The 25,833-nt window shown below is 40.7% G+C and overlaps 1 protein-coding gene across 2 annotated transcripts in view; it reads left to right on the forward strand.

Moving 5' to 3' along the window:
- Window positions 1–674: 674 nt before the first annotated feature.
- The window catches only part of Elavl2 (ELAV like RNA binding protein 2), a 64,825-nt gene continuing 39,666 nt past the window's right edge, over window positions 675–25,833 (forward strand). For both annotated transcript variants that reach the window (XM_050136349.1, XM_050136350.1), the window contains exon 1: window positions 675–912. In XM_050136349.1, the coding sequence (XP_049992306.1) occupies window positions 684–912 (229 nt within the window). In that variant the 5' untranslated portion in view covers window positions 675–683. The remainder of the gene's footprint in view (window positions 913–25,833) is intronic.

Consider the following 25,833-nt stretch of genomic DNA (forward strand, 5'->3'; position numbering starts at 1 on the left):
ATTCATAGTTTTACTCCCAAGTTAACCTACCCTTTCACTCCCGAACATATAACATCTATTTTTTCTTTCTTACCAATGATAGAGGTACAAAATAATGTTAATCACAAAAGCATTTCAGTATGTAACCAAAACAGTACATGTTGACAAATTTTATTTTTGAAAGTACCTTTCTCCTTGATTTTTGTTAATGGATGCCTGTCAGTCTTAGATAATTGACTCTTACGAACTGAAGAATTTTCTTCAGAGTTAGTTACTATGTCATTTTTTTTTCGTTTGTTTTGGCAGCATGTTAAGCATTTTTAATTTTTAGAGTGACTTTTAGTTAGGACGCAATTCTGCGCCCTTTGGTATTAAATTGCTTCCTCTGTGGACACCGCAGGTGAGTTGAGGGTATATAACGAGACCCACGATATCAGTCTAGAAGATGTTTAAAATTTAAATTGTGCTTATGTGCATGTATGGAATATGTATGTGGAAGTATAATTGTAGTCTTAAATTGAATAGCTTAATATGAAACACAATTAGCGTAGGTTTGCACTTTTGTTGAAGCTTTATTGTAATCTCAGCAGAACGACTTGTGTTTAGTGACAAGTGTTTAACTCTTGGGTGGAATCTCTAATAGCTTGTGAAATATGAGTTCTGACATTTCTTATTTTCTCTGTTTTTAGCAGGTAATTGCTGCCATGGAAACACAACTGTCTAATGGGCCAACTTGCAATAACACAGCCAATGGTCCAACCACAGTAAACAACAACTGCTCCTCACCAGTTGACTCCGGCAACACGGAGGACAGCAAGACCAACCTAATAGTCAACTACCTTCCTCAGAACATGACCCAGGAGGAACTCAAGAGTCTTTTCGGGAGCATTGGTGAGATAGAGTCCTGTAAGCTTGTAAGAGACAAAATAACAGGTATGCAATTTCATGGAGACGATTGACATTTAAAGAACCATGGGTCAGGATACTGAGAAAATACCTTTGTATTAATCATTCCGTGCCGAACCTTTTCCATAGCTAAATTTTCTGTTACTATGTAAGCAATTTGAAACTAGTTTGAAGAGTCTCTTTTAAATCATGATATGCTTTTGGGGACTGTTTCTGACTTTATTTTTTTTACTTGCTGTTTTTTTAAAGACAAGGTCTCACTCTATAGTACAGGTGGGCCTGCAGCTCACTATGTAGGCCATGCTGGCTTCGAATTCATGGCGGTCCCACTTTAGCCTACGAGTGCTGAGACTGCAAGTGTGAGCCACCATGCCTAGAGAGCAGTGTGCGTTTATTGGACTTTGAATAATATATTCATGGATGAAGGACAGTGCTGTTGGAAAATGTGTGTGTGATAGCAAAGTTCAGGTTAACCTTGGCTTCTTCAGTACCCTGAGCTTATATAACAGCATTTCAACAGTGAGCTGTAAGGAGAATATTTTTTGTTTTAGAAGGGGGAAGGGGGCTTACAGTAGTCTTTCGTTAAGTTGCTTTGGTCTTATGCTTACAATATGTATGATAAAGTACTGTCTAAACAATTGTACCGATAGAATTAGAGAATAATGGAACTTTATGTTATATTTCTTAATAAGAAAAAAATGTGTGGCATATTTATTTTATTGTAAAGATGAATAGAAAAGGGTGAGAAATTGGGCCAAAGTAATGGCCCATTTGGCCGAAATTGAGTACTAGGTACTTGAAAAATCTTAGTAGCGCTTTTTTCTTTTAAATGCTTAAATTTTTATTTAAGCTCAAGCCTATTTAATAAGCGTGTTCTTAGCACAGGAGTTAATGTTTCCCACTAGAATTTTTTTAAAATGCTAAAATATATTTGACACAAAGTGTAGATAGACCTTGCTTGTCCTAGAACTTGCTCTGTAGACCAGGCTGTTAAACTAACCTTGAACTCAGAGAGATCCACCTGCCTCTGCCTCTCAAGTGCTGGGATTAAAGGTGCGTGCCACCACCTCCTGGCCGCACTAAGTATTTGGACTGAATAAATGTTTCTTAAAGGAGCTGTGAAGAATGGGGCCAGAGTCTGACTGCTCAAATGATCATGTAACTGCGGACAAGTTAGCTCCTGGCTTCGCCTCTAGTTAACTGAGGTTGAAGAAAGAGACCATACCGGGTCTCTTAGGACTGGTTGAGATGATACTTGGAGCAGCTCTGTAACTGAGGCCCTGACACTCATTTTTTAAAGATCTCGTCAGTACCTGGAGCAAACGTCTGTTTGAGCCTCACTGCTCTGTTTTCTGAGGCTACAGATTGAAGGCCTAAAATCTGTTCCCATCAGATTAAAAAGAAATCCATTGCCTCCAATACGTACTGAAAGGTTCTGTCCTAAGCTAATTATGTTGCCTCTGTGTTCACCATATTGTCGGGATTCCTCCTTGTTGAAAACTCCAACGGATCTCATTTTCCTTCAGTCCTTTGTCTATGTGTTTGGAGGTGCGCATAGTGGGGATTGAACCAGGTCTCCACGCACACTGTAAACAACTTTCTGTCACTGAGCTACATTCCTGGCCATTTTCAAGTTTCATTTGCAAACTGAGGATGAGCAGTCTGTCAAATTAATAGAGAGTTTGAGAACTTGGGAAAAGTAGAAAACAGTTCTGTCCCCTATAGATTTTATCTTTAATGTTGGATTTTTTTTAGGCGACTTGAAATAAGTAGTAAAGTATGATAAATGGCGTGCAGGCTATAACATCAATTTCTGTGGTTTCCTGTTTGATTGCTCAGTGGCAACCCTACCATTATAGGATCGAGATGGTTGAATAGTGTGTAAAATCACATTTCTTGTTTTATAATATTGGGAGTGGTAACTGAAAATATTAAATAACTCATCCATCTTTCATATTAGACATTTGCCACAGAAAGCATCTTAGGGGATTTTTCCAACGTCTTATCCCTGGGCAGACTTGAATCATCTTATTCTTCCATAAAACCTTTGCAGTATGTAATGGGGTAAATTTGAGTTTTCAGTCTTCATATGTATTCACTCTTTGGCTTCAGTGTGGGGGCAGTGGTGACAGAAACACGGCTTACCTCAAGCACACAGTTAGATGTTGAAGTGAAAGTGATTCTTGACGTCCCTTTGCTTCACCGTCTTTACAGTTATGGAGATTTCCAGGGTAGGATAATTTCTATAAAATATCAGGCAAGCACATGAACTCATGGTGCACACAACCAGTGCACACCCAGGCTAGACAAAATCCGGCATGGAGGAGGGAGCTAGGCACACAGTCCCACCCCAAACTGTGGAGTGATTTGAAATTGTTACCTGCTAAGAAAATAAGGATCAGTTTTCCCCAAGAGTGTAGCCCCTGGTAAGTCAAATATACTTCAGTAGAAGACTATACACGTAAGAATATTTTGGGCAAAACCTACTGTCTTAAAGGGTTTAAGAAAAAAAAAAAGGGGTGGGGATACAAAGTTGGGTGAATAGAAAAGGCAAGGGGTGGATCTGGGAAGACTTAGTTGAGTGATGATGTTGAAAATGCTGTGCATGAAACTTGAAACTCTTAAAGAACTAATAAAAATATAACATAGGAACCAGCTGTGGTGCTCACTCCTTTAATCCCAGCACTTAGGATGCAGAGGCAGGCAGATCTCTGAGTTGAACACCAGCCTGGTGTACAGAATGAATTCCAGGACAGCCAGATCTATACAAAGAATCCCTGTCTCAAACTTCCCCCCTCCCCCAAAATAATAAAAAAAATTAAATCAGAAGGCCTAAAATATTTTAGTATTGGATAAAATTAACATTTGTAGGCAGACATAGGCATCACTCTTTGCATTTGAATTTTAAATTTCCATTGGAAGTTTTTCTAATAAAGTCACTGAGAAGATGAGGAAAGCAGTTATTCAGAGAGCAAGTAGCAGGCCCAGGGACTCCCACAGCTGGCGTCACAGTCACACTGCACTTTTCCCTTTCCTTTCCTTTGAGATAGTTTCTTGCCACGGAGCCCAGGCTGCTCTGGAACTGACCATCATCCTGCCTCGGCTTCCCAGTGCTGGGGATTACAGGTATGTGGTGCAGATAAAGGCTTTAAAGCTACAAAAGTTCTCAGAATTATTTAAGCACGTATCAGACAGTGTAGTCTGAGGTTCTTGCCCCTTGGGGTTTGGTCGGTGATGATGTGTATGTTCCTATGATGAGCACAGTGGTAGGGAAGTGTAAGTTAAGAAGCCAGTGCTCAGAAAGACTAGATGTAAAGCAAACAAACAAAACCCCAGGGACCCAGAGACTTTGCAGGTGCTGATAGGTAGGAATATCAGCTGTTAGGTATAATCCCTTGAGTGGTAACCAAAGGTTGTTTCCTCCCCTTTAGGGAGAATAGCCCAATTCATTCTTAACTTCCTGAGAACTTTAAAACTGTCTATTCTACCAGAACACCGTGATTCTCAAACATTTTTATAATGAGATTCTTCCTTCCTTTAAAAGTAAATGCAATCTTAACTCCTCAGGATTGAAATAGATAAATGCTATTATTTTATTAGTCTAATAAATACCTTAGTCTAATAAATAATTAGTCTAATAAAAACCCTAATAATAGGGTTTGTTTGCTGGGAAGTCAGTCATGACAGACACAGGCTGTTTTGATGAAGGTTAATTTAAAAATTTAAAAATACAGCTCTGTATGTCAGTTATTATTTGGGACCCATAGAGTGATAAGTGATCCAGAATTCAGAGACAAGTAGTTGACAACAGCAGGGTGGCCAGGCAGGTGGGTGGGCGGTAAATTAAAAAAAAATCCAAAGTATCCATTCTGAGCTCTTGTGCTATTTAATCATAAGGGTAGTGGCAAAACTGCATGGCTTCTCAGGTCTGAAGCCTGGGATAAGCACTTTGTAGGTACTATCTATCCTGCATATATATATATATATATATATATATATATATATATATATATATATGAGGTTAAATTTATAAAGTCACATTAGTATCAAGTTTATGGAACTATGATTAAAATTTGAATCACCTCTAACTAGTAAAATATACCATAGAAAAATGTGAATTTTCATTAGACATTATTTTCACATGTGTTTTTCCTTTCTAAAGGTTATGACTAGTTAGTCATCTGAAAGTATGATATTAACATTATAGAAACTTGTCCCAAAGGTTTTGATAAAGGCTTACGAGTTTATTGCAGACTTACTTTTGTTGTGTTACTCAAATTCGGTATTTATGTGCATGGGGGAGGGCAAATATACGCACGCACACATGCTTGCATGCGCAGGCTCTTGAATATGCTTGAAGGTCAGAGCAGTACATCCAAATTGTTCTTCACATTGTTACCTTGAGATTGGGTTTCATTAGACTAGAAACTTGTCCACCAGCCTTGGTGGGCTAAATATGGAACTCTCAGGATCTACCTGTCATTTAATGGGGTTTGGCCATGCCAGGTTTTTTGTTGTTATGTTTTGTTTGGACTTTTTTTTTCTTTTTTTTTTTTTTAACATGGGTGCTGGGGAATTTGAACTCAAGTCCAAATCTTGAAGAACAGGTACTCTTGCCCATTGAACTCTCTCTCCAATCAGTTTTAAAATACTGGTTTTTAATCTCAATCTCTCTCTCTCTCTCTCTCTCTCTCTCTCTCTCTCTCTCTCTCCCTCTCTCCCTCCCTCCCTCCCTCCCTCCCTGTGTGTGTGTGTGTATGTATGTATGTATGATGCCTGCATGAGCTTATATGCACGTAGGTACTTGCCAGAGGACATTGGATCCCTGGGACTGGAGTTATAGGTAGTTATGAGTCAACTGATGTAGATTCTGGAACTGAACCTCTCTGGTCCTCTGCAGGAGCAATAAGCATTGTTAACTGATGAGCTGTCTCTTCATCCCTGAGCTAGGTATTCTTGTAGAACAATTTTTGGTGTTAGTGTTGATTAATGCCAATACAAAATTACTGAAATTCTCTCTCCGTCTCTCTCTAGAAGTTACACTATTATATCAGTGTCAGAGAGGAAAATTTTTAATTTATGAATACAGGAAATAGATGAGATGCAAGGTAGTTGTTAGACAAGGGAGTGAGCACAATATTTTTAACAAGGAGCAGTCTGGTCATTGAAGGATATTAAATTGCAGGGCAGTGTCTAGGAAAATCTGTAGGGGAAAGAAAGTGAGAGAAGAGCTGTATGAGCAAGGTCTGCTTGTGGAACGTGTCTCATGTATGCCATCTGTAACGATAGAGGTCATTCCTTTAGCGGGTGTAGGATGAGGGGTATATGGTCCCCTGTATGGTCCCCGGGAGACTCTCTGCTTCCCTTTTGGGCAGCAGGAGAGGGGAGGAGATTCCTTATTGCATTTGTTGATTCTTAACCATCTTCAGCTTAAATAGTCCTTGGGTAAGAGTGGACCATTTTAGGCTGATATTTGATGGCTTTTCCCTCAGATATGAAGCAGAATTATCTACTACATTAGTTATTAGTAAGATAAACTACCATGACTATAGAAGGAAGAGTTTATTTTGGCTGTGGTTCCAGAGGGAGAGTCCGTGTGGCTAGCAAGGACAGTGTTGCCACAGGCAGCTGGCACAGGAAGCTGGCTACCCCATCTTACCTGTAAGCAGGAAGCAGAGAAACACCTGAAGTGGGACAAGCTTATAAACCTTCAATGTGTGCCAAGCTCCACGTCCTAAAAATTAATAACTTCTGCAGTTCCAGCAACTGGGGACCAAGTGTTAAAAAAAATTCTATGTTTCTCATCTAAACCACACCTACCCCCCCATATCTTTATAATGTGGTACAAAATCCGCCTACCTTTTTGATGTTTTCTCATTCACTGCCTTATAGACTTGACTATCATAGCACTAGCCTTTGTAGTCTTATTTCATTTGTATTTTAATAAATAAAGCTTGCCTTAATTTCAGAGAATAAAGCAACCTCACTGGTCAGCCTTACTGACCAGGCAGTTGTGACACACATCTTTAATCCCAGTAGCCACACTAGTTTGCCATAGAAACACGGTGGTAGTGGTGCGCCCCTTTAATCCAAGTGGAATATAAAACAGGAAGAAACAGCTCTCACACACAGTCTCATTCTGAGAATCCTGAGGCAGGATCACCATTTCAGACTGAGGTTAAGAGCCAGTGTCTGGCTGTTTTGCTTTTCTGACCTTCAAGTTGAACCTCAGTTTCTGTCTCTGGATTTTCTTTTTTTATTATTGTTAATTGTGCTACAAGCCTTTCTTTTCTTTTTTTTTTTTTAAAATTTATTTATTTATTATGTATACAACATTCTGCCTCCACACACCAGAGGGAAGTGCCAGATCTCATTACAGATGGTTGTGAGCCACCATGTGGTTGCTGGGAATTGAACTCAGGACCTCTGGAAGAGCAGACAGTGCTCTTAACCACAAAATTCTGAATTGGCTGGGCCTTTTGTCTTTACTGTTGGACTATTTCCCTTGAATATTCCTGAACAGGAGACTTGATCACTGGACTCAGAGCTGTGCTCCAGAGCTTGTCAGTTTCATTTGAGCTCCTTTAAAGCTAATTGACTTTCACCTGAGCACGCTGCATGCCGTTGCATTCTGTTGTGGAAACCCTTCTGTGAAAAGGTCAGCTTGAACAAATATTTCCTGGCATTTTATTTGTGAATGTCATTGGACTTGTTAGTTCTATATACCATGACTTAATTTCTGTTTTTTTACTTCTTGCCTTTTTTTTTCTTTTTTTAAAAAAAGTTTTAGAATGTTAAATTTGACATCATTAGGGGGCCTCTTTATCGCACAGACACACACACACACAGAAACACACACACACACATTTTAACTAAGCTTTGAGGCAAGGTCTAACTGTATAACTGGTCTTGAACTCACTGTGTGGCAAAGGCCAGCCTCAACCACTTAGTCCTCCTGCCGGCAGCTTCTGCGTCCTGGTGATACAGATGTGCACTACCATACCCAGCTTTGTAGTCAGATATTATTTGAGGGCCCTAAGCACTGGTAGCCCTTCCCAGTATTGTGAAGAAAGAGATTCTCAGCTAAAAGGTTATATTGTGGTCATAGCTGCATAGGGATCTCTTAGGCACTATACCACCTTCATTTCAGTTTTTATTTGAAGACTTAACCATGACTATAATTTCAATAAATTTTTCTACTTTGTACTTTATACCTCTTTGAAGAAAAGATTTTGCAAGATGGAGTTATTTAATTTAAGCTGTGTATCTGTTCTCTATTCTCAAATAGGTGTGATGAAGATTTACCAAAATTTTCTATACACCAGGGTGATTCAACTTGTGATTACTACTAAATAATGTCTCTTCTTGATAGAGAAGGTGGTTTTATTAACACTAGTTTTGAAGGTTTTAGCATTTAAAGTCCATTCTTAGGAGCTAGGGAAGATGGTTTAATTGGTAAACTGAGCAAGCATGGAGACATGAGTTCAGTCTGGATCCTCAAAACGTATGTGACAAAGCTGAGTGTGGCTGTTGACTCCTGTATTCCTAGTGTAGTGCTGTAACATAAACCTCAGGATCCTAGGGGTTCACTGGCCACTCAGTTTAGCTAAAAACAGCAATCTCCAGGCTCACTGAGCAACTCTTGTCTCCAACGAGTCAGGTAGAAAGTGATAAAAGAGGACACCAGGCATCTCCTGGCTTCCAAGCATGCATTGGGCAACCAAACACACATGTATATGTGTGTGTGCAAACACACACACACACACACACACACACACGATATTTTTTACACATAGGTCAATGTTCATTCTCACCATTTGACTTGTTTTGTAGCCTTATTGGAATTGTTCAACTCTGAACTTCAATTTGGTTTTGGGAAAACATCTCCAAATAGATCTATTATCTGAGAATTCTTAGTGTCCCGTGATCTGGGAGGGATGCAAAGCTTCTTTTCTAGCCTATATGTGATCATCATCCCTAGGAGGTAGGACAAAGTAGGAATAGGAAGTTAAAGGAGACTGGGAGGTTGATTGATGCTAATATGTCAGAATTGGTGAGCTAGACCTCTAGTGTATAGGTGTGTGTGCGCGTATATGTGTGCTTGCATGCGTGTGCGTTAGAGTGACTCCATCTGATTATAACATAAAGGTTAGACTCCTTAGTAGGGTATTATTTACCTGAGCAGGTTGTTAAATTTAGCCATAAGGTATTAGTTGAAAAGTATCAAGAGTGCCTGCTTGCACTTTTATGGATATGGATGCTCTCTTCCTTATGAAGACTATCCCTTTAATGTAAATCACAATACCCTTGCTAAAATTCTGATTTTGTTAACTAAGGCATTCATAGAGAAGTAGGGAGAGCATTGGCTTCGATGTAAAGAAGCCCAGTATTTCTGCAGTGTTAGCAGATCACAGGGCTTGAAGGAGGAAAAAAAAAATGCTGCCTCTGTTTTCTTTTCTGTTGAAACATCATTGAAAACATTTAAAGTGTTGCCTCCCTTGCTCAGATTTTTGCAGATTTCGGTCTGTGTGAGGATGAGGGCAGTTTCTGTGAGGACATGGTTAACTTAGCAGATGCAGTTTTACATCTTGTTTTCCTTTTCTGTTCAATCCTTATGCATGTTGTGAATTAGAGTTTATTTTTAGTTCTTAATGAGTCCTTTTCTCATTGTACTTTTTGTTGGAATTCAACATAGTGTTTTCATTTTAAAGGGAGCGTGTGTACGACTTACCAATTTTGTATTCACACCATTCTGCAGCTCAATTAAAATTTTATGTTTCTTGGTGTAGGATGAGAGACTTATTACCTTGCTCTTGCCCTTAATCTCCCCTAGCCTGTTTGACCTTGGACTCTTATCTTCAGACGTCAAATCTTCCTCTGAAGAGAAAGTTTAAGGGAGGTGTAGAAGCTGGTAAACTGTGAACCAGACTTACTGCTAGTCTTCAAGGTCACTGGAAGGTCTGTTTCCTCACACATTTTAAAGTCCTCTTAGGGAGGACTTTAGCACAGGGGTTTGCAGGCTACTGTCCTCTGAAGTCTTCCTGATCTTGGTACCAGTCTGAGAGATTTTCCTAACATAGCTGTAAGAATGGTAGTTGCTCTTAGTCTGCTTTAACAGCATCTAAACAGGCTGTTTGTTGTGTCAAAAGATTCCTGATGACATCATAGTTTAATCTCTTGGAATTCTGACTTTTCCCTTGTGATCCAAGGGCTGAGGCAGCCCTCCTTAAACCCAATGTGGAATGCTTTTGCTCTGTTGAGTCACATAGCACTCACCTTTTCAAACATGATGGATTGGGATTTTTTTATTAGACTTTTTTTTTAAAGATTTTTTTATTTTTTAATTATGAATGATCCATCTCTATGTACACCTTTATTCCAGAAGAGGACATCAGATCTCATTTTAGATGGTTGTGCATCACCATGTGGTTGCTGGGAATTGAACTCTAGACCTCTGGAAGAGCAGTCAGTGCTCCCAACTGCTGAGCCAGCTCTATGAATTGGGATTTAATGTGTTAATATCTCAAGGTTTTAGGCCAGATTTGTTTTAAACTTTTAAATTGCTGGTGTTTCTATGATAATAAGAGCTTATTTGAGGAATACATCCATAACTGTTAAAAAAGATGAAAATAGTTGACAATACCAATTTGTAATTTATATATATATATCTTTGTTTCTTCTTCTTCTTAAGTGCTAGAAGCCAAAAACTTTGACAGAAAGACAAGGTAATAACCCCACTTTCAGGTTTTAGAACATCCTAATCTAGACCTGGTGTTAAAAGTCCATACAAAGGGGTTAGAGGGATGATTCAGCAATTAAGAGTACTTGCTGCTCTCCAAGAGGACCTGGGTCAGATTCCTGATAACCTACATGAGGCATCACAACTGCCAATTACTCCAGCTCCAGAGGGTCTCACACCCTCTTCTGGCCTGCAAGGCAAGCATGTAATACATAGACATAATACCTATACACATAAAATAAAAATAAATAGATCTTCAAAAAAGTAGGTTCAGAGTCACCTGAGCTTAGCTTCCTTATGCAGGTGAAGTTTTAGTCCTCTGAGTGTGGAAACCAGTGCATCTGGACCTGGTCGTCAAGTGAGGGGTTCCTCGTGTTTTTTCCCCAGCCTTGAGCCAGACGGCTGTCTTCCAGAGGGTACGCTTTTCTTTTTTCCCAAATAGGAGGGGACAAATAAGAGTGAAAATTTCCTTCTGTAACTTGGTTTTTCCATTTACTACCCCCCTTTTTCAAGTACCCTTCCATTCACCTTTCAAGAAGTCTCTCAAACCACGAGTGGAGTCTTTCCCCTTACCCCCAGACAGTAGGAAAAATCAGTATCCTCGTGAAGTCGCTTTGGGAGATACTGATATATGTGACCTTAGGAAGAAGTGGCGAATGGCTGTTTTCTGTGTTTTGCATCGGGTTAACTTGCACCTCTTCCTTTTATATCTTGGGTCTATACCTTGGACTCCTGCCTTCCCATTTGGCATCAGCTGCATGCATGCCTCTGCTGCCGGAACATCAGTCCACTCCCAGTGTATGCAGAAACTGGCTAGTGACAGTTGAAAGCAATTGCATGTGTTGGCTTAACAGAACACTTCCACCCCATTCTATGAAGTTAAAATAATAAAAATGTAATGTTTCTCATGGGTAAAGTCTCTCTCTCTTTTTTTTTTAAAGTTAATCTGTCCCCCCCCCCCCCCCATGCTGGGGATTGAAACCAGGGTCTTGTAGATGTTAACCTTGAGCTGGGAGAAAGATGTCCTGTGGCTGAGACTATCATTTACAGTCATCTGGTGATAGTGGTGCTGCTGGCTCCAGGAACCTGTTGTTTTGGCTGTGGTTGGGAAAGTCTGTGCTGTTAACTTCCTCCTTCATGGGATGATGTGACCATGTGTTGAAGAGAGAAGGAAGGTCATGGTTAGGGTATGGTGAGAGCAGACGATGGTCGTATAATGAGTGTTCAGAATATTCTAGGCTTCTGTGCACTGTTCCAAACTGGACTGTAGCAGCAGTCTAATGTGGTTTGTTTGCTAATGACTTGCTGATTATACCACCTGGTAGTTGTTTTTGTTGCAGTCCTTTATGTCAACAACAACAGGAGTATTCTTTTTGGTTTAAATGGAAAGATTTCTAAGGACCCTTGTGTGCTCAAGGGAAAGTTGTCTCATTCTTTTATTAGGACCACTCTTAGGTAAATTCTCTTTTGTGCTTAGTGGGTGTGAGGCTAGAAAATGGGCATTTCCTCCCTGAGTCTGCTACAGAAAGCAAAGCCAGTAAAGGACTAAGATCACTTAGCAGTTTGCCCCAGGACCCAGCTTCTTTTTCTTACTTTGTTTTTAAAGAAGTTATCTCAGTCTAGCAGGCCTGAGGCTCGATATGAGGCTAGTGAAAGCTGAGATTGCAGGCAAGAGCCTCCAGGCCCAACTGTTGTAGGCATTTGAAGAGTCAGTGGAAGGAGGAGATTGTGATGGAGACACTAGCTGTCTGGTCTGAAATGATGGTTTTTACTTCTCATTAACTCTGGAGGCTGGTTTATAGCTGCCTCCTCTTCCTTCCTAACACCCCTGTGTCTACGCCAGGAATAATTAGCCAGAGTCGATTTGTGGTTCTCCAAACTTACACTGTAATGAGATGTGCTTGTGTAATGCACATGTTTAGTTCTTTGTGAGTTCACTTTCGAACTCACCCTAAAGGAAGGTTATTTACTGCGTCATCTTATCTTGAGAGTAACTCTTGTAACTGTAGCTTGCGTATTTGATACCTAAATTCAGTGTGCTCACCTCCCGTGAACTCCTCCACTATGATGTGTTCAGTCACCTCGTACTGGCTTCATGTTCCCAGTGTTGTAAGAAACCAGATTCTGACAGAGTGGTGCCAGAGCAGAGAGGTACAGTGGTAGTGCCTTCCAGGTCACCTCACGGAATGCCCCCATCCCCGCATGACTGTGTCTTCATCATGCCTGTCATCCTTGAAGATGAGCAAAACAGCCGGAGCAATGACAGAGAAGACCAGCAGCAGCGGTGCCCTCAGACTTGCAGGTCACTTAGGCTGTATGCTTCTTCTTTTATGTTTTACAGTTTCTGTTGCTTATAGCAATTGTGTGCCTAACTGGTAGTAAAAGAGACTCAGTTGTGAACTACCTTCATTTATTCCTTTTGCCTATTTATTCCTCATTTAATAAAAGCCTTTCTGTGGCCATGTGTACACTCAAGCATTCCATGCCTTTTGGGTTCTGTGGTTCATGTCATTGGTATCTACTTAAAAAGTTTTAGTTGGCATGTGTTCATTGTACGTGGCACTGGGTTTCATAGGGACATTTGCATACATTTATATAATGCAACTGCATATTCCACCCATATTTCACCTCCTGTTTTTCCTTATTACCTTTGCTCCTGAGTTCCCTGATTCCAGTAGATGAGTTTATGTGTTCATAGCATATACACGTGCATGATTTTATGCGTCTATGTGAAATCTAGAACCTACAAGTAAGAGAAGCCTAGAATCCCCTTCTGACGTTGGTGTAATTTCATCTCTCTCCAGGTGATATAATTGTCTTCAGCTCAGCTCACCACAGTTGTCCCCTTCCTTGTGTCAGGCTTGAGTTCACTTGGAAAAGATTTATCTTATTTTATCTTTATTTGCAGCGTATTTATTCCTCCTAAGTCTCTGCTGCAGAATGCTAAGTGTATTGTTTAAAAATAAATTCCGTCAATGTTATTATGATAACTTGCAGTTTCTGGAAGCTTAAAGGAATTAGATAGCTGTCCTGGTGGCTTTACCTGAAAATACAGTGAGGGTTGGAGCATAGGAAGCCTGGCAAAGATGACACCAAACTTTGGGAGGTAGTGAAAAGAATCTTGCAGAAAGCCTTAATTAAGTGATAAATTCTTCACTTAAAAGATAAAACTCCTGTATTCCTTTAATTCTGGTACTCAGGAGGCAGAGACTGGTGTATCTCTGTTGAGTCCAAGGCCAGTCTGGTCTATAGAGTGAATTCCAGGATACCCAGGATTGTTATATAGAGAGACTCTGTCTCTGGGGTGGGGTGGGGTCGGGGGAAGAAGGTGGACCTGTTTTAGTTCCTAGTCACTTAATGAACACAGTTCTTAGTTGTTTGATTTTTTTTTTTTAATACTTTACCTCAAGTGTTTGGGGGTAACAATAAGTACTAAAAAGTGCTTGTAAGAAGAAATTCTGGGTTAATATTCATGTTGTAATGCGTGAAAGAAATTACATTCAAATTGTTAAGTATTATGGCATAGTTGAATTGAATAAAGATTTAATTTGTCATATTCTGTAGATTTAAAATATCCCCCTTACAAAGAATGCTGCTGCTGGCCATGGTAGCTCCCACCCGTGATCCTCAGCATAAGAAGCAGAGGAGAGATGATCTTGAATTCAAGGCCAGCCTTGACTATATAGTGAGACACTGTTTCAAAATCAAAAATAGATAAAACATTGGTGGCTATCAACAATATTTTCATCTCAAATAATTTGAGAAGTATTTGAAAATTTGAATGCACGAATAAGTCACATCTATAGATGCGCCAGACAACTTTTAAGCATGATACATTTCTCCATCCTTGTGCTTATATTGGATGTAATTTGGGTGTGGGTGTAGATAAAGAACCCCAATGGGATTTAAGTGGGTTTTTGTGTTCAGATCCTTGTCAGTGTATATGTATATTTTTTATTTGCTAGATAATATCGTGCTTGAGAAAAATGCAATGGTCTGGAAGGTAAATGAAATACTTTAATAATGTTGTCAACTAAGGAACCTAGAATAAGTACTTCAGTCTGTATTGTATTTGAGGATAGGCTGAATTAATAAGTGATCTGGTAGCATCACAAAATAATTCTGTCACCCCTAAATAAAAAAGACCATTTTACAATTTTTTTCCCTGCTCCTTCATAGGTAGCAAGCAAGAATTTGTCAGCAACAAAACCAGAAAGTTGCTTGACACCAAGGTTATGTTGAGTTAGGGAAGAGCTGAAAGATTGGCATTTAGTGGAAAGTAAACCTAATTTCTTTACATTTACTTTGAGTTTTCTTGAGTAATTGAACAACTACTGCTCTGTGATTCTACATGTAAGAAAATCCTTTAACAAGCTTCATTCTAGCACATAGGGCTAAACATATTTTTGGAAGATAATTTGATGAGGGTAAGGCAGGTGGGGACATTGTGGGCACTAGCATTAGAGACACCCTTGGCTTGGCTTTTGGTCATTGGTGAGATGTGCTAAGCAATCTAGGTATCAAGCTCATAAGGCTATTTAGCAGATAGCCTTAAGCTCCTAGCCCTAGAAAACCCCCATCTTTGTTCTAGTCTTGGGATATTTTTGCAAAGTAAGCATATGATGTGGTCCAAATAGCTGGCACAGAAATCATGCCTTATTTCAGATGGTCTTAATATTTCATCTGATTTCATCAAAACATCGCACAGAGAATAAACTACGTCTTCTCTAGTGTCAGGTGAACAGAAGCACTATATTTCATGACCTAAGATGGCTCAAAATGTAAGTGATCATGAATAAGCCCTTTTAATTTCTACCCTCTTGTAGATTCGTGGCCGTGTGTAAAATGATAACACGGCTGTAGGAAAGATTACTTTTGTGTTCAGAATTTTCCTGCTTCACTGGGAAGATGTGACTAGAATTGCCAGCAGTGGTAGCGTACACTACATTTCTGGGCGTGAGATTAAATATTTCACTGTCACCATATGACTAAAAGGCAAGCAAGCTTCTGCTTTTCCAGTTCAGTGAGGGTGATTTACTTTGATGCTGCTGCAGACAGAGCCACACTATTCTGTGACCTAATGAGTCATGGTTTTCTGAGTATTTGTTTCTTTATTACAGTATCTGTGTGAATTTTCGGTTTCTTTGAGGTTGACAGTACCTCCTCTTCCCAACTTTTAAGCCAGTGATTTGGCGGAAATGCACAATGGGTGATGTGAGTGCCCTCGTAGGAGCTGCACCATTTGGGCTTCTCCTCAGAAGCCATCTGTTAATTGATGGGCATACCGCCATGTGGTCTGAGTGGTTCGCAATAGCTTAAGCTGCCCCTCAGCAAAAACAGAATGCCTATTTATCTCCATCAGGATACTTTATTGACTGAACTTGTGGCCTTGAATCCGTCTGACCCAAAGGCTTTCCAATTTGTGAGTGCTGCCAGTTCCCTGTCAGTTGTGATCCACTGGGGTTGTTCCCCTCTACTGCTGCAGAAACAGCTTTCTTGAGGTCCTAAAGGCCATGTCCGTAATATTTAAATAGGTTTCCTTGTACTCAGTATTTATACCCTGGCTTGACAAAACACAATGGTTCTGTTGGGGGATTTCTCCTAGATATAAAGTTCAGTGCTTTTGTGTGACTGTTATAAATTTAAGGGAGGAAGAAATGTTTTTTATACATTTGCAAATGTTAACTGTTTTTGTTGATCAAATATAAACTAAGCAAAGTGTTCCATACAAGAAGGAAAATCTTGTTATTTATGCCTACGTAGATCTTTGAGTAAGGACAATGGCAGTCCTTGGGAAACTTAATCTCTGTCTTTGCTAAAAATATCACTAATTGAATTCTGCTCTTTTGAAATAAAAGGAACTAAAGTGGGCACTTATCCCCAGGTACATGACTCTTTGTAGAGGTCACTTTATAGAATTTTCCCCTTTTAGTTGTATGATATTACCAATTATTCCTTCCACAGTGACTCTGCCTCTTTCCTTCTCTAACTTTTGTTAACTTTGCTATCTGTGATGAACTCAGGCATTATATTTAACATATAATCTTATGACTCCTATATGCACTATCAAAATCAATTGTCCTGTGGTTAAATTTCTTCCCACTTTCTGCCCACTCAGAATAGCATCTCAGCATTCACATCCGTGTGCTTTCACATCGACAGGAAGGAGATGTAAGTCTGCCCAGGGCAGCCATCATTGACTCTGGAGATGGGGTTGTCTGTCTCTGTTGGCTGTGCTGTGAGAATAGCTGCACAGCATCGATGGGTGTTAATCTCCACGCATCAGTGTTATCATGCGCGGAGCAGCAGACCCCCTGGGAAAGGCTGGGATTCCTATCCTGGCCTTGCTTTGAGGGGGTTGCTGCAGGGCAGGGCACCAGGTCCAGAAGTCGAATACTGGGTGAAAGGAGGCTTCTGGAACCTGTGATTCATCCAGATGAGTGAGAGGTTCTCATCCAGATGAGTGAGAGGTTCTCATGCATGCCTGGGAAGCTCATGAAGACTGTGGAAGAAGGGTGGATTCTTAGGGATTTTGTATCTTAGGTTGGCATTTCCCTGTGTCTGCTACAGGCAGGCTGTTCTCAGGTGTCTTTCCTCACCATGCCTCTGTGAGTGGTTAGCCCTGTGTTGTGGAGTTAAACCTCTCCTAGGTCAGGCCCTGTTTTCAGGAAGAGGCAGTTCTCTTGCCTTTGCAGTCTTAGTTTGTGGTGTACTTTTGTCCTGATCACATCCTTTACACTTCTCTACAAATTGCTCATCTTCCTCTGGGTGTACCCCCCCCATTTATTTGTTTGTTTATTTTGACATGAAAAGCCCGAATTGCATCTGTCTTGAAACACTGGACTTCAGCTTTTCACATTAAATATTGGTTAAGCATAAAACTCCAGTGATTGACCATACTATTCCCAGTTCATTTCTGGTACTTGCTTCTCTTTCACCTGTGCTGGGGCTTTACATTTTTAAGCATTTTAGGGGTTAGAGACCATGCGGTATTGATCCCACTTTCTTTCCTATAGCTAGAAAACCACACTCTGGGTATGAAAGCATTTCAAGCAATCTGCTGAGGAGAGAAGTATCTTGTGTGGGAGACAGTTTTGGCAGTAACAAGCATGTTTGGCTTTAGTTATAAGAATTGCTTTCTGAGCTTCTGGAAGAGGAGTATGTAAATGAAGCTTCATTTAAGATGAATCCTGTGATAATGCAGATATCTCTGATCTATCTGCGTTATAAAGATGGATTTGTTTTGAGGGCATAAGTGGTTTCCGCACCTGCAAGATGCTGTTCCTTTCAGGTTGGTGTGTTTTTTTCCCGCCCCATTTCCCTTTTGTATGTGATCCTTTGGATGGGTCAAGAAAGAATGAAGTTTCAGTCAGCTGAATATACAACAAAGGACAAGAAATCAAATGCAGGTGTATTTGGAGATGAGTTTTCTGGCTAGAAAGTTGTGACGTTTGGATGCACAGGACCCTGCTTCATAGTCAATCCCAAACTCCACAGATGGCAGTGAACTTGGAGGAGCTGGGCTTGGGAAGACCAGCCCTGGCTCTGAAATCAGACTGATGTACTATCTATCCCTGAACAAGTTAATTACCACCTCTAAACCTCCGTACTTGTGTCTGTAAAATGTCTATAAATATGTATCCATATAATTAAATATTACGACTCTATGTAATGTAAGGCCTCCAGAGCATTGCTAGGCCGTATAGTAGTCTTTGCTTCCAGGTACGTAGACATGCCTTATAGGCTATTGGGACTTTGACCTTCAAACTTACTGACCTTTCCACAGTGGAAATTTTAGGATGTTGAAGTTTTTGAGTAAGAAGAAGATATTCTTAAAAAGAATGTATGCAAGAAGAAAGTTTATCTTCACAAGAAGCTTTTATCATATAGACCTGGTAGGGTTTCATCATCTACTGTTTCTTCCATAGTTTGTATATCAAATATTTCTCTTTGAAATTTTAGACAGGCTTCCTAATAGATTGCAAGACTGACATAATGTCTGAAAGGCTGCTCAACCTAGGTATAGTGTTGAGGGGCTCTGGTATTTTAAATGCAATATCTAATGAAAATGCTGTCATGCAGCGAGTGAAAGCCACATTATTAAGGAAGCGGCTCTGCTTCTCAGCAGACTGCTTACGGGTGTCTTTGTGTGAGTGTGTGCATGTGCCCATGTGAAGATTGGCACCAGCTGGCAGTGCAGGCAGCAGCAGATGCCCTTTTTACTACCACAGTTGTCAACTGGTTTCCTGCTTTACCACAACACTATTTGGAGGAACAAAGCTCCTCTGCCCTCATCTCAAATGGTATTTACTTGAACAACTCCACTGCTTTTTAAAGCAGAGCTCGTCAGTGTCTGTGTGAATGGAGGCCCACATATGTTGATTATAATGAAGGAGAGACTATTGCAGGAGACCCAGGCCTTTAACTAGGAGTAGATTTGGCATTGGTTCAGAGTTGTTAAGGTCCTAACTTTGAACTATAGGGGCTGAGCTTTTGGCTCCCTGCCAGCGTTTGGCTTTTGCTCACATCACAGCAGCCACACTATTTGAAGGGAGGGCTGCTGCTGCTCCTTCTGAGCAGTTACCTGAACTAGTAAGAGATGAGTGCTGACTTTGGTCCTCAGTGCCCAGCTGCTCCACCGTCTTATTCCTTTCCACACTGGAGAACCTACTCCACGAGTTTCTTCTTAAGATATGGAGTGGGAGGAATCCACTTATTTTTCTCTCTTTAGATTAAGCCGAATTGCCCCAATATTTCTTGTATTGGATGCAAGATAGTCGTCATACCTGGTGGAGCACTTGAAAATTTAGAGGATTTAATATGCTCTCTCTGTTCTCAATAACCTAAGATTGAATTGTGTGGGAGTCCTTAATGCTGTCTGCAAGGATGATGTATTAGGAACCCACACTTTAGCCAACTTAAGCAAGGTCACACTGCAATGCCAGCAAATTCATAATTACTGGTACTGGAACTGTAGGAAACAGAGCTTTACTAGTTGTATAATCAGGACAGATATGGCTATTAAAATTAACTCACAGAGAAAATGCCTTGGTGCAGAAGGCATTAGATGCTCCCCATAGAATTAGGCTGTTTAGGTAATATTTACCAAATAATCACTACTTACAACTCTGATTTCAGCAGAAAAGTTTCAGTTTAAACTCTTTCCTTACGATCTCCATATATCTGAAATTCCAAAACCATTTAAAGTATTAGGTCCTTTGAGTCCCGGGCCAGTTTTATTAATTAGCATTTGGGGAGAATACGGGTTTCGGAGCGACACGTCTGTTTTCTGCATTGTGTGAGCATCTAGGTCGAATTTTCTATCCTGGTAATGCCCTTCGGGAAGTTGGTCAAATTGATACTCACGTTGATAGCTGGCTTGGACTGTAGTAACAGGATCCTGCCAGCGTCTCCTCTCCACTTGATCTGATTCATTAGAGGGCAGCAAGGAGGAGCTGACCCAACCTAGTGAGTTGTTCAGATGGAATAACTAACTGCATCTGGAGGAGATTCAAGCTAAGAAGGGACTGGACATTTGGAGAGAAATGTGACCAGGAAGGCTTGCATCCCTTTGCTCTCGAGGTTCTCTCTCCCCTTTCCCCTTCTGTGTGGCACCATGCAGTCAACTATTAAGAAAGCCGATAAAGTCTGGATTGTACCACTATGGTGCCAGAGTTGTAGTGCACAGCCTGTCTGAACAGACACACATGATGGGTGCCCAGGAACAGAAAGTCCATCTGAGGAAAGACAACATATTTGCAACTCGATTGTGTACTGGGAGGAGGAAGGGAGAAGGGTGCCACAATGAGAGAACTGGTCTTTATTAAAAAGAAAAATTTCCCCCTTACAAATCAAAATTTTAAATCTTATTTTTTGCTCTCCTACTTTTTTTAAGTTAAGATATTCAATTTTATACAGGCGCTGCTCAGAGATCACAAATATTTCTTTTTTCTTTTTTTCTCCCCAAATGTTTCATTGTTAGACTTTGGGTTGTAAGCTTAATAGAGAACCATCAGCAACCTGTTTCTGGTAACTCTGGGATTTAAAAAAGATCCATGTCTCTTTTATTCTGTTATTTCATAAAACATTACTACTGCTCTAAATGAAATAATAGATACACATCAATCAGTGTAGTCACCTTTTATTGTTGATTCAACTACCAGGTTTTTACAGAATTCACTCTGCATTTTATTTGACTCGTTCATGAATAGTCTCGGCAGACTTAATTATATTAGTGAGAAAGCACTTTCAACAAAATTATATGCTGACATCCCATAATTCATACTTACAGATTTGTGAAACAGATTTATGTAAATCTATCAAATTACTCTATATAACATTATTTTTTAAATTGAGATTTCATTTTAATGGTATTTATAGAAAATTTTCATATGAGAAATTTTACATGAACTATTTTAAAAAATAGCTCATATGATTCCCTCATGAAGACAGAACACTGTAGCATTTGAGCATCTCATCTCCATGTTCTGGGATCCATCTGGTACCCGACAGGGGCAGGGGAACATGCTCGTCAGGGCAGCTCCATCCTAACCCACATGATCCCGGAATGCAGATACTGCTCTTGGTTACTTCATCCGTCCGTGGTTCCCTCACTCCTCTGGTCACTGAACATTTATTTACTAAATAGTATATGGTGGGGCTTTGTCAGGAACTGTGGTCAACTTGCCCTGCCTTGCTCAGTCCCAAGGTGGAACAATCTGCCTTTATTCAAGTGATCCCAGTGCCCATCCAAATTGACTGGTGTATGTGTGCGCACATGTGCACGCACACACACTAACACACGTGCACACACACACGCACGCACACACACACGCACATACAGTAAAACCAGGCCATAGTGTGGGGACTGTTGGAGAACTACTAGGGAGGGGAATGATGGACACCACATATTAGGATCCAGGCACGTGGTAGCAGGAAATGCTGTTACAGATAGTATCAGGTCTGCGTGAGTAATCCAGTTCTGTAAGTGTGCTCCAGCACTGACACCTGAGTGCACAGTAGGGCATATCTGTAGCACCAGCAGAAGCAAAGCCCTGGTGGAAGTCAGCAGGAAGCCAGAGACACCCTTGGAAAACAGGGCATGGTCAGATTGATTTTTAGAAAGACCATCTATATAACTGTAGCGGAGGATGGCTGCTGTCTTAGATTCCAGAGCCCAGGGAGAGGGTGATTAATCAGGAAGAGTGGAGAAGCAGTAAACTAAGTCAGAAAATTAATAACAAAGGATGCCCAACTGAGTAAACAGGCAGTAAACTATTTGGCTGAACAAGTGGGCAGCATGTTGATGGCCGGCGGCTCTCAGATCTTGGTCCCTGGTCCAGGACCCACCTCCTAGTGGTCTTGTTTCACACACTGCCATCAGGATCAGGCCCACTCTGCTGTGTTTAAACAGCAGTGCCAACCCTCTGTTCCCCACTCTCATCCCATGCGGTGTTTCTCCTTATTCTCATTTGACTCGCACTCGTTGTCTCTCTCAGAGTGGAGGCAAGAGAGGAGGAACCCCTGCCTCACCTTGGCCTACTCCAGGGCCTAGCAAAATGGCGGTTTTGATAGCGAACGAATGGATGCTTAGTTTAGGTGAGAAATACTTACACGTAACTCTTCTCCACAAATTCTTGTTGAGAAAGGTCTCATTTAATATTGGTTGGATAAAACTAATGTACCAGGTTTTTAATCAAGAATTATGGTAGTCTGTTGCCTTTAGTTTTAGACCTAAGGGGGTAATTTGATATTTTGAACACTGGTAGTAATTTGAAATAGAATAAAAAAGTAAATAAAGTGACCTTTGAATGAAACGGGTCCAGAAGATTGTGTATTTTTAATTAAAATATGCAATTAAGTTTTTAATTAGAGTATGCTGTTAAAAGCAATGTCGGTGACTAGGGAGTGGCTGCTGCTTTGAATTATACACAGTTGGGAAGAAGTTGGCATTTGCTGTGTTTCCCTCAATACCAGTTTAACACTAAACAGATTCTCTTCATGTTTAGCTCTTCTTTCTGTGACACTCCCACCCCCACCCTGATGGTGTGGGCCTCTGTCCCTGCCAGGGCCTGCTGGAGTGTTTCAGCTCCATGCTTCAGGTCATTAACCATGTTTCTAGTAGCTTGCTCTTGTACCAGTTGAATTTTAGACACATTTTCCCCCTTATCTTGTGAAGGAAGGGATCCTTTTCTATAATGTGCATGCCCAATTTAAATAGAATGCAACTAAAAAGACACCCACAATTTGCTGGGGTGTGGTATTTGTCCAGAGAGTTTAGTACTCCTCTGAATGGCTGCATAACTGTCCACCCAAGCCATTCCCATAGCATAGCTCTATAATCCTTGCCAAGCTCTTAGGTCCAAGAGTTGGATTAGTAGTTCCTAAACCCTTGAGAGAATATGGACACAGGTAACGTGGGATGATAGCTGGGGACAAGTGATGCTAGTTCTGTTTGTTTTTTAGAAACTTCTTTCTTAATTGTGTTGGCTTCCATAATTTATCACGCTTCAAATTTAAAAGTGCAGCTTTGTAAGAGTTTTTCAAAGACTGATTTTTGGCTTGGGGATAAACAGTGCACACATTCTAAATTCAGAGTCTCTTGGGACATTTGGATGATACAAGGAAAGGTGCTTGGCTTCCAAGCCATCCATTGTAGCTCCTGCTGGTGGGTGACTGGGAAGGAAGTCTTGGCTCAGTGGGTTTGGCTCAGTGGGTTTTCAGTTTTCTTTCCTTGGTGTTCGGTTTGCTATTTTTTTTTAAATAGGAGCCTGTAACCAGAAATACAAAATAAATAGTTTTTAAAAAAGCAGTATAGACATAAAGAATAAACTGTTATTTGCCAGAACCGACAGAAAGGAGACAGTAGGCAACCAATAAATTATTAATAATGTGCATATATATATGAAGCCTGTCAGAAAATATCTAGTGCTGAAGACAGCCCATGTAGCTGAAAGGCCACAGCCTCTTTGTCCCACATGCAGTGCCTAGCCTCATTGCTTTATCCCTTGCTTCTTATGTTGTAGAAGCTGATTGCCAAGCTTTGGATTCTATTCTTGCCTTTGTGCGAAAATTGTGAGTTTATAACTGAGCAGTAAATTACCACATAACTGCCCGGGAACAATGGGAAGTCACTGTCCATGTCTGTGATGCCTTTGTTTACCTTAGGCTCAGTAAGTATTTGCTGACCTGGATAAATTAATGCACTCCATATTGGAAATCTGTAAGGTGCCTAGCACTCTAATTTCATGTAATATGTTTTGATCCCTAAGTGACCACTCACTTCTCTACCCACCCAACTTTGTGTCATTTTTTAAAAGAGCTCAAGTTCAGTTTGTGCTGCCCACCTGTTCTTGAATGTGTGGCTTTCGCCTGGAGCTTGGGAGACCTACGAAGACAACACTCTTGAAGAAAATCAACTCCCCATCTTCTAGCAGCTATCATTTGTCAGTGACTCTTCCCCTGGGGGAGGACCTCATGCCCGCCACGCCTCTCTGTGCTGGGATGCTGTCTGACCTCAGCTTGCACAGCTCTTGTGCACCCTTTAAAAACACTGATTACATACGTGCAGCTGCCCTGCTGTGTTTGGAAAACAGTTTCCTTGTAGCTATCCACCATCGCTGGCTCTTGCATTCTTTGTTCCCTCTCTTCCACAATAACCCCTGAGCCTTGGAAGAGGGGAGGGTGTGCTATAGATGTCCCTTCTAGAGCAGAGATCTCGGCAGTCTCTTGTTCTCTGCACCTTTACCAATCGTGGGTTTCTGTGTTAATCACTGTCTGCTGAAAATAGAAGCTTCTCAGATAAGAACTGTCTCCTGTATTAGCACCCCAATATTTTAGTTTGCTGCGCTAAACAGTGGACTTAAGAATGTGCCTTTTAGTAGCAGATAAGCCTTACGTGTTTTAGTTCTAATAGGAAAATCCACTTACCTTGGACACATTTTACTTGGCAGATGGCACTCCTCTCAATAATGCCAGATCAGAAACTTCTTTACAAGGGGAAGAGGTTATTTGGAGATAAATGTGTGTTTCAATATAGTCAATAGTAGTGAGAATTTTATTCATCGTTGTAGCTGGCCAGATTCCATTGGGTGTCAGGTCAGATTCAAAGAATGTACTTTCTAATGGTGACCTTTATATCTTTGGTAAAATAAATAGCACCATTTAAAGTTCTTCTGGTTTTATTTTTCAAACCTTCCATTGCCTACAGCATGCTAGGAGTGAGGACTGCAGGCAGCCTGAGAACAGGTTAGCCCGAACAAGTGGACCAGTCTTCTCCATGCACAGCGTTGAGCATGGAAGCATGGCTGCCCAAGACCCAACTCAGGAGGCAGTGAACTGCTTCTTGAAATAATAGGCAATGTGACAGCATAAAAGACCATCATAAATCTCTAACTACATCTGTAAAATGGTGTCTTTCCTGTGGGGACATTTCATATACTCAGGCCTCCTCGTAGTTTCCCAGATGTTCTGTGTACCTCAAGACTCACCTTTAATCTTGTTTTCTTTGGTCAGTAGGATGACTCAACTCAGCAAGTAAAGGAGCTTGCTGCCGAATCACTGGCCTGAGTTCAGTCCCTGGACCACACATATGATGGGAGGAGGAGACTGACTCAGTCCTCTAAGTTGTGCATACACAAAAATAAATTTAAAAAAAAGCCAAAAACAAGTTTCTCAGCCTGGCTGTACCCTAAATCACCAAACTTTGGGAAAGTTGAAATCTGTGCTTCAAAACATACTAGTAAGTTAGGATTTTGGAGTGTGGGGTTCAGGCTTCCCAAGATCTCTGAGAGATTCTATCATGCAGCTGGGTTTGAAACAGTGAGGTGATTAGAAGCTGCTGGTGAAAAAACTGCCTGTAGAAAAGAGAGCTACATTCTTTTTTATGGCAGTTACTGCTTAATTTTGTCATAGCAAAGGTACGCAGTATGATGCTGGTCGGCCTTTTCTTTTCCACTCTATTTAATACCTTCCTCATATACCCTAAATGAATATGCTTAACGTCATTAGTGTATAGTATGTGTGCTCTTTCCTCTTCTGTTATCTTCTGACGGGGATGTTCACTTTCATCCATACTGAGTATTGCCGTTGTCATTGTTTTAACATTCTAGTGTGTAGGGATTATCTTACTTTTCAAGGTAGGGCGCAGTGACTCTGAAGGTTGAATAACATCTTGAAAGTCACACGTTGATGGATGGCAGAGAGGAGAC

Source organism: Alexandromys fortis, unplaced genomic scaffold, assembly GCF_014885135.2.
Source record: "Alexandromys fortis isolate MF-2015 unplaced genomic scaffold, M_Fortis_MF-2015_v1.1 scaffold_13, whole genome shotgun sequence".
Lineage (NCBI taxonomy): Eukaryota > Metazoa > Chordata > Mammalia > Rodentia > Cricetidae > Alexandromys > Alexandromys fortis.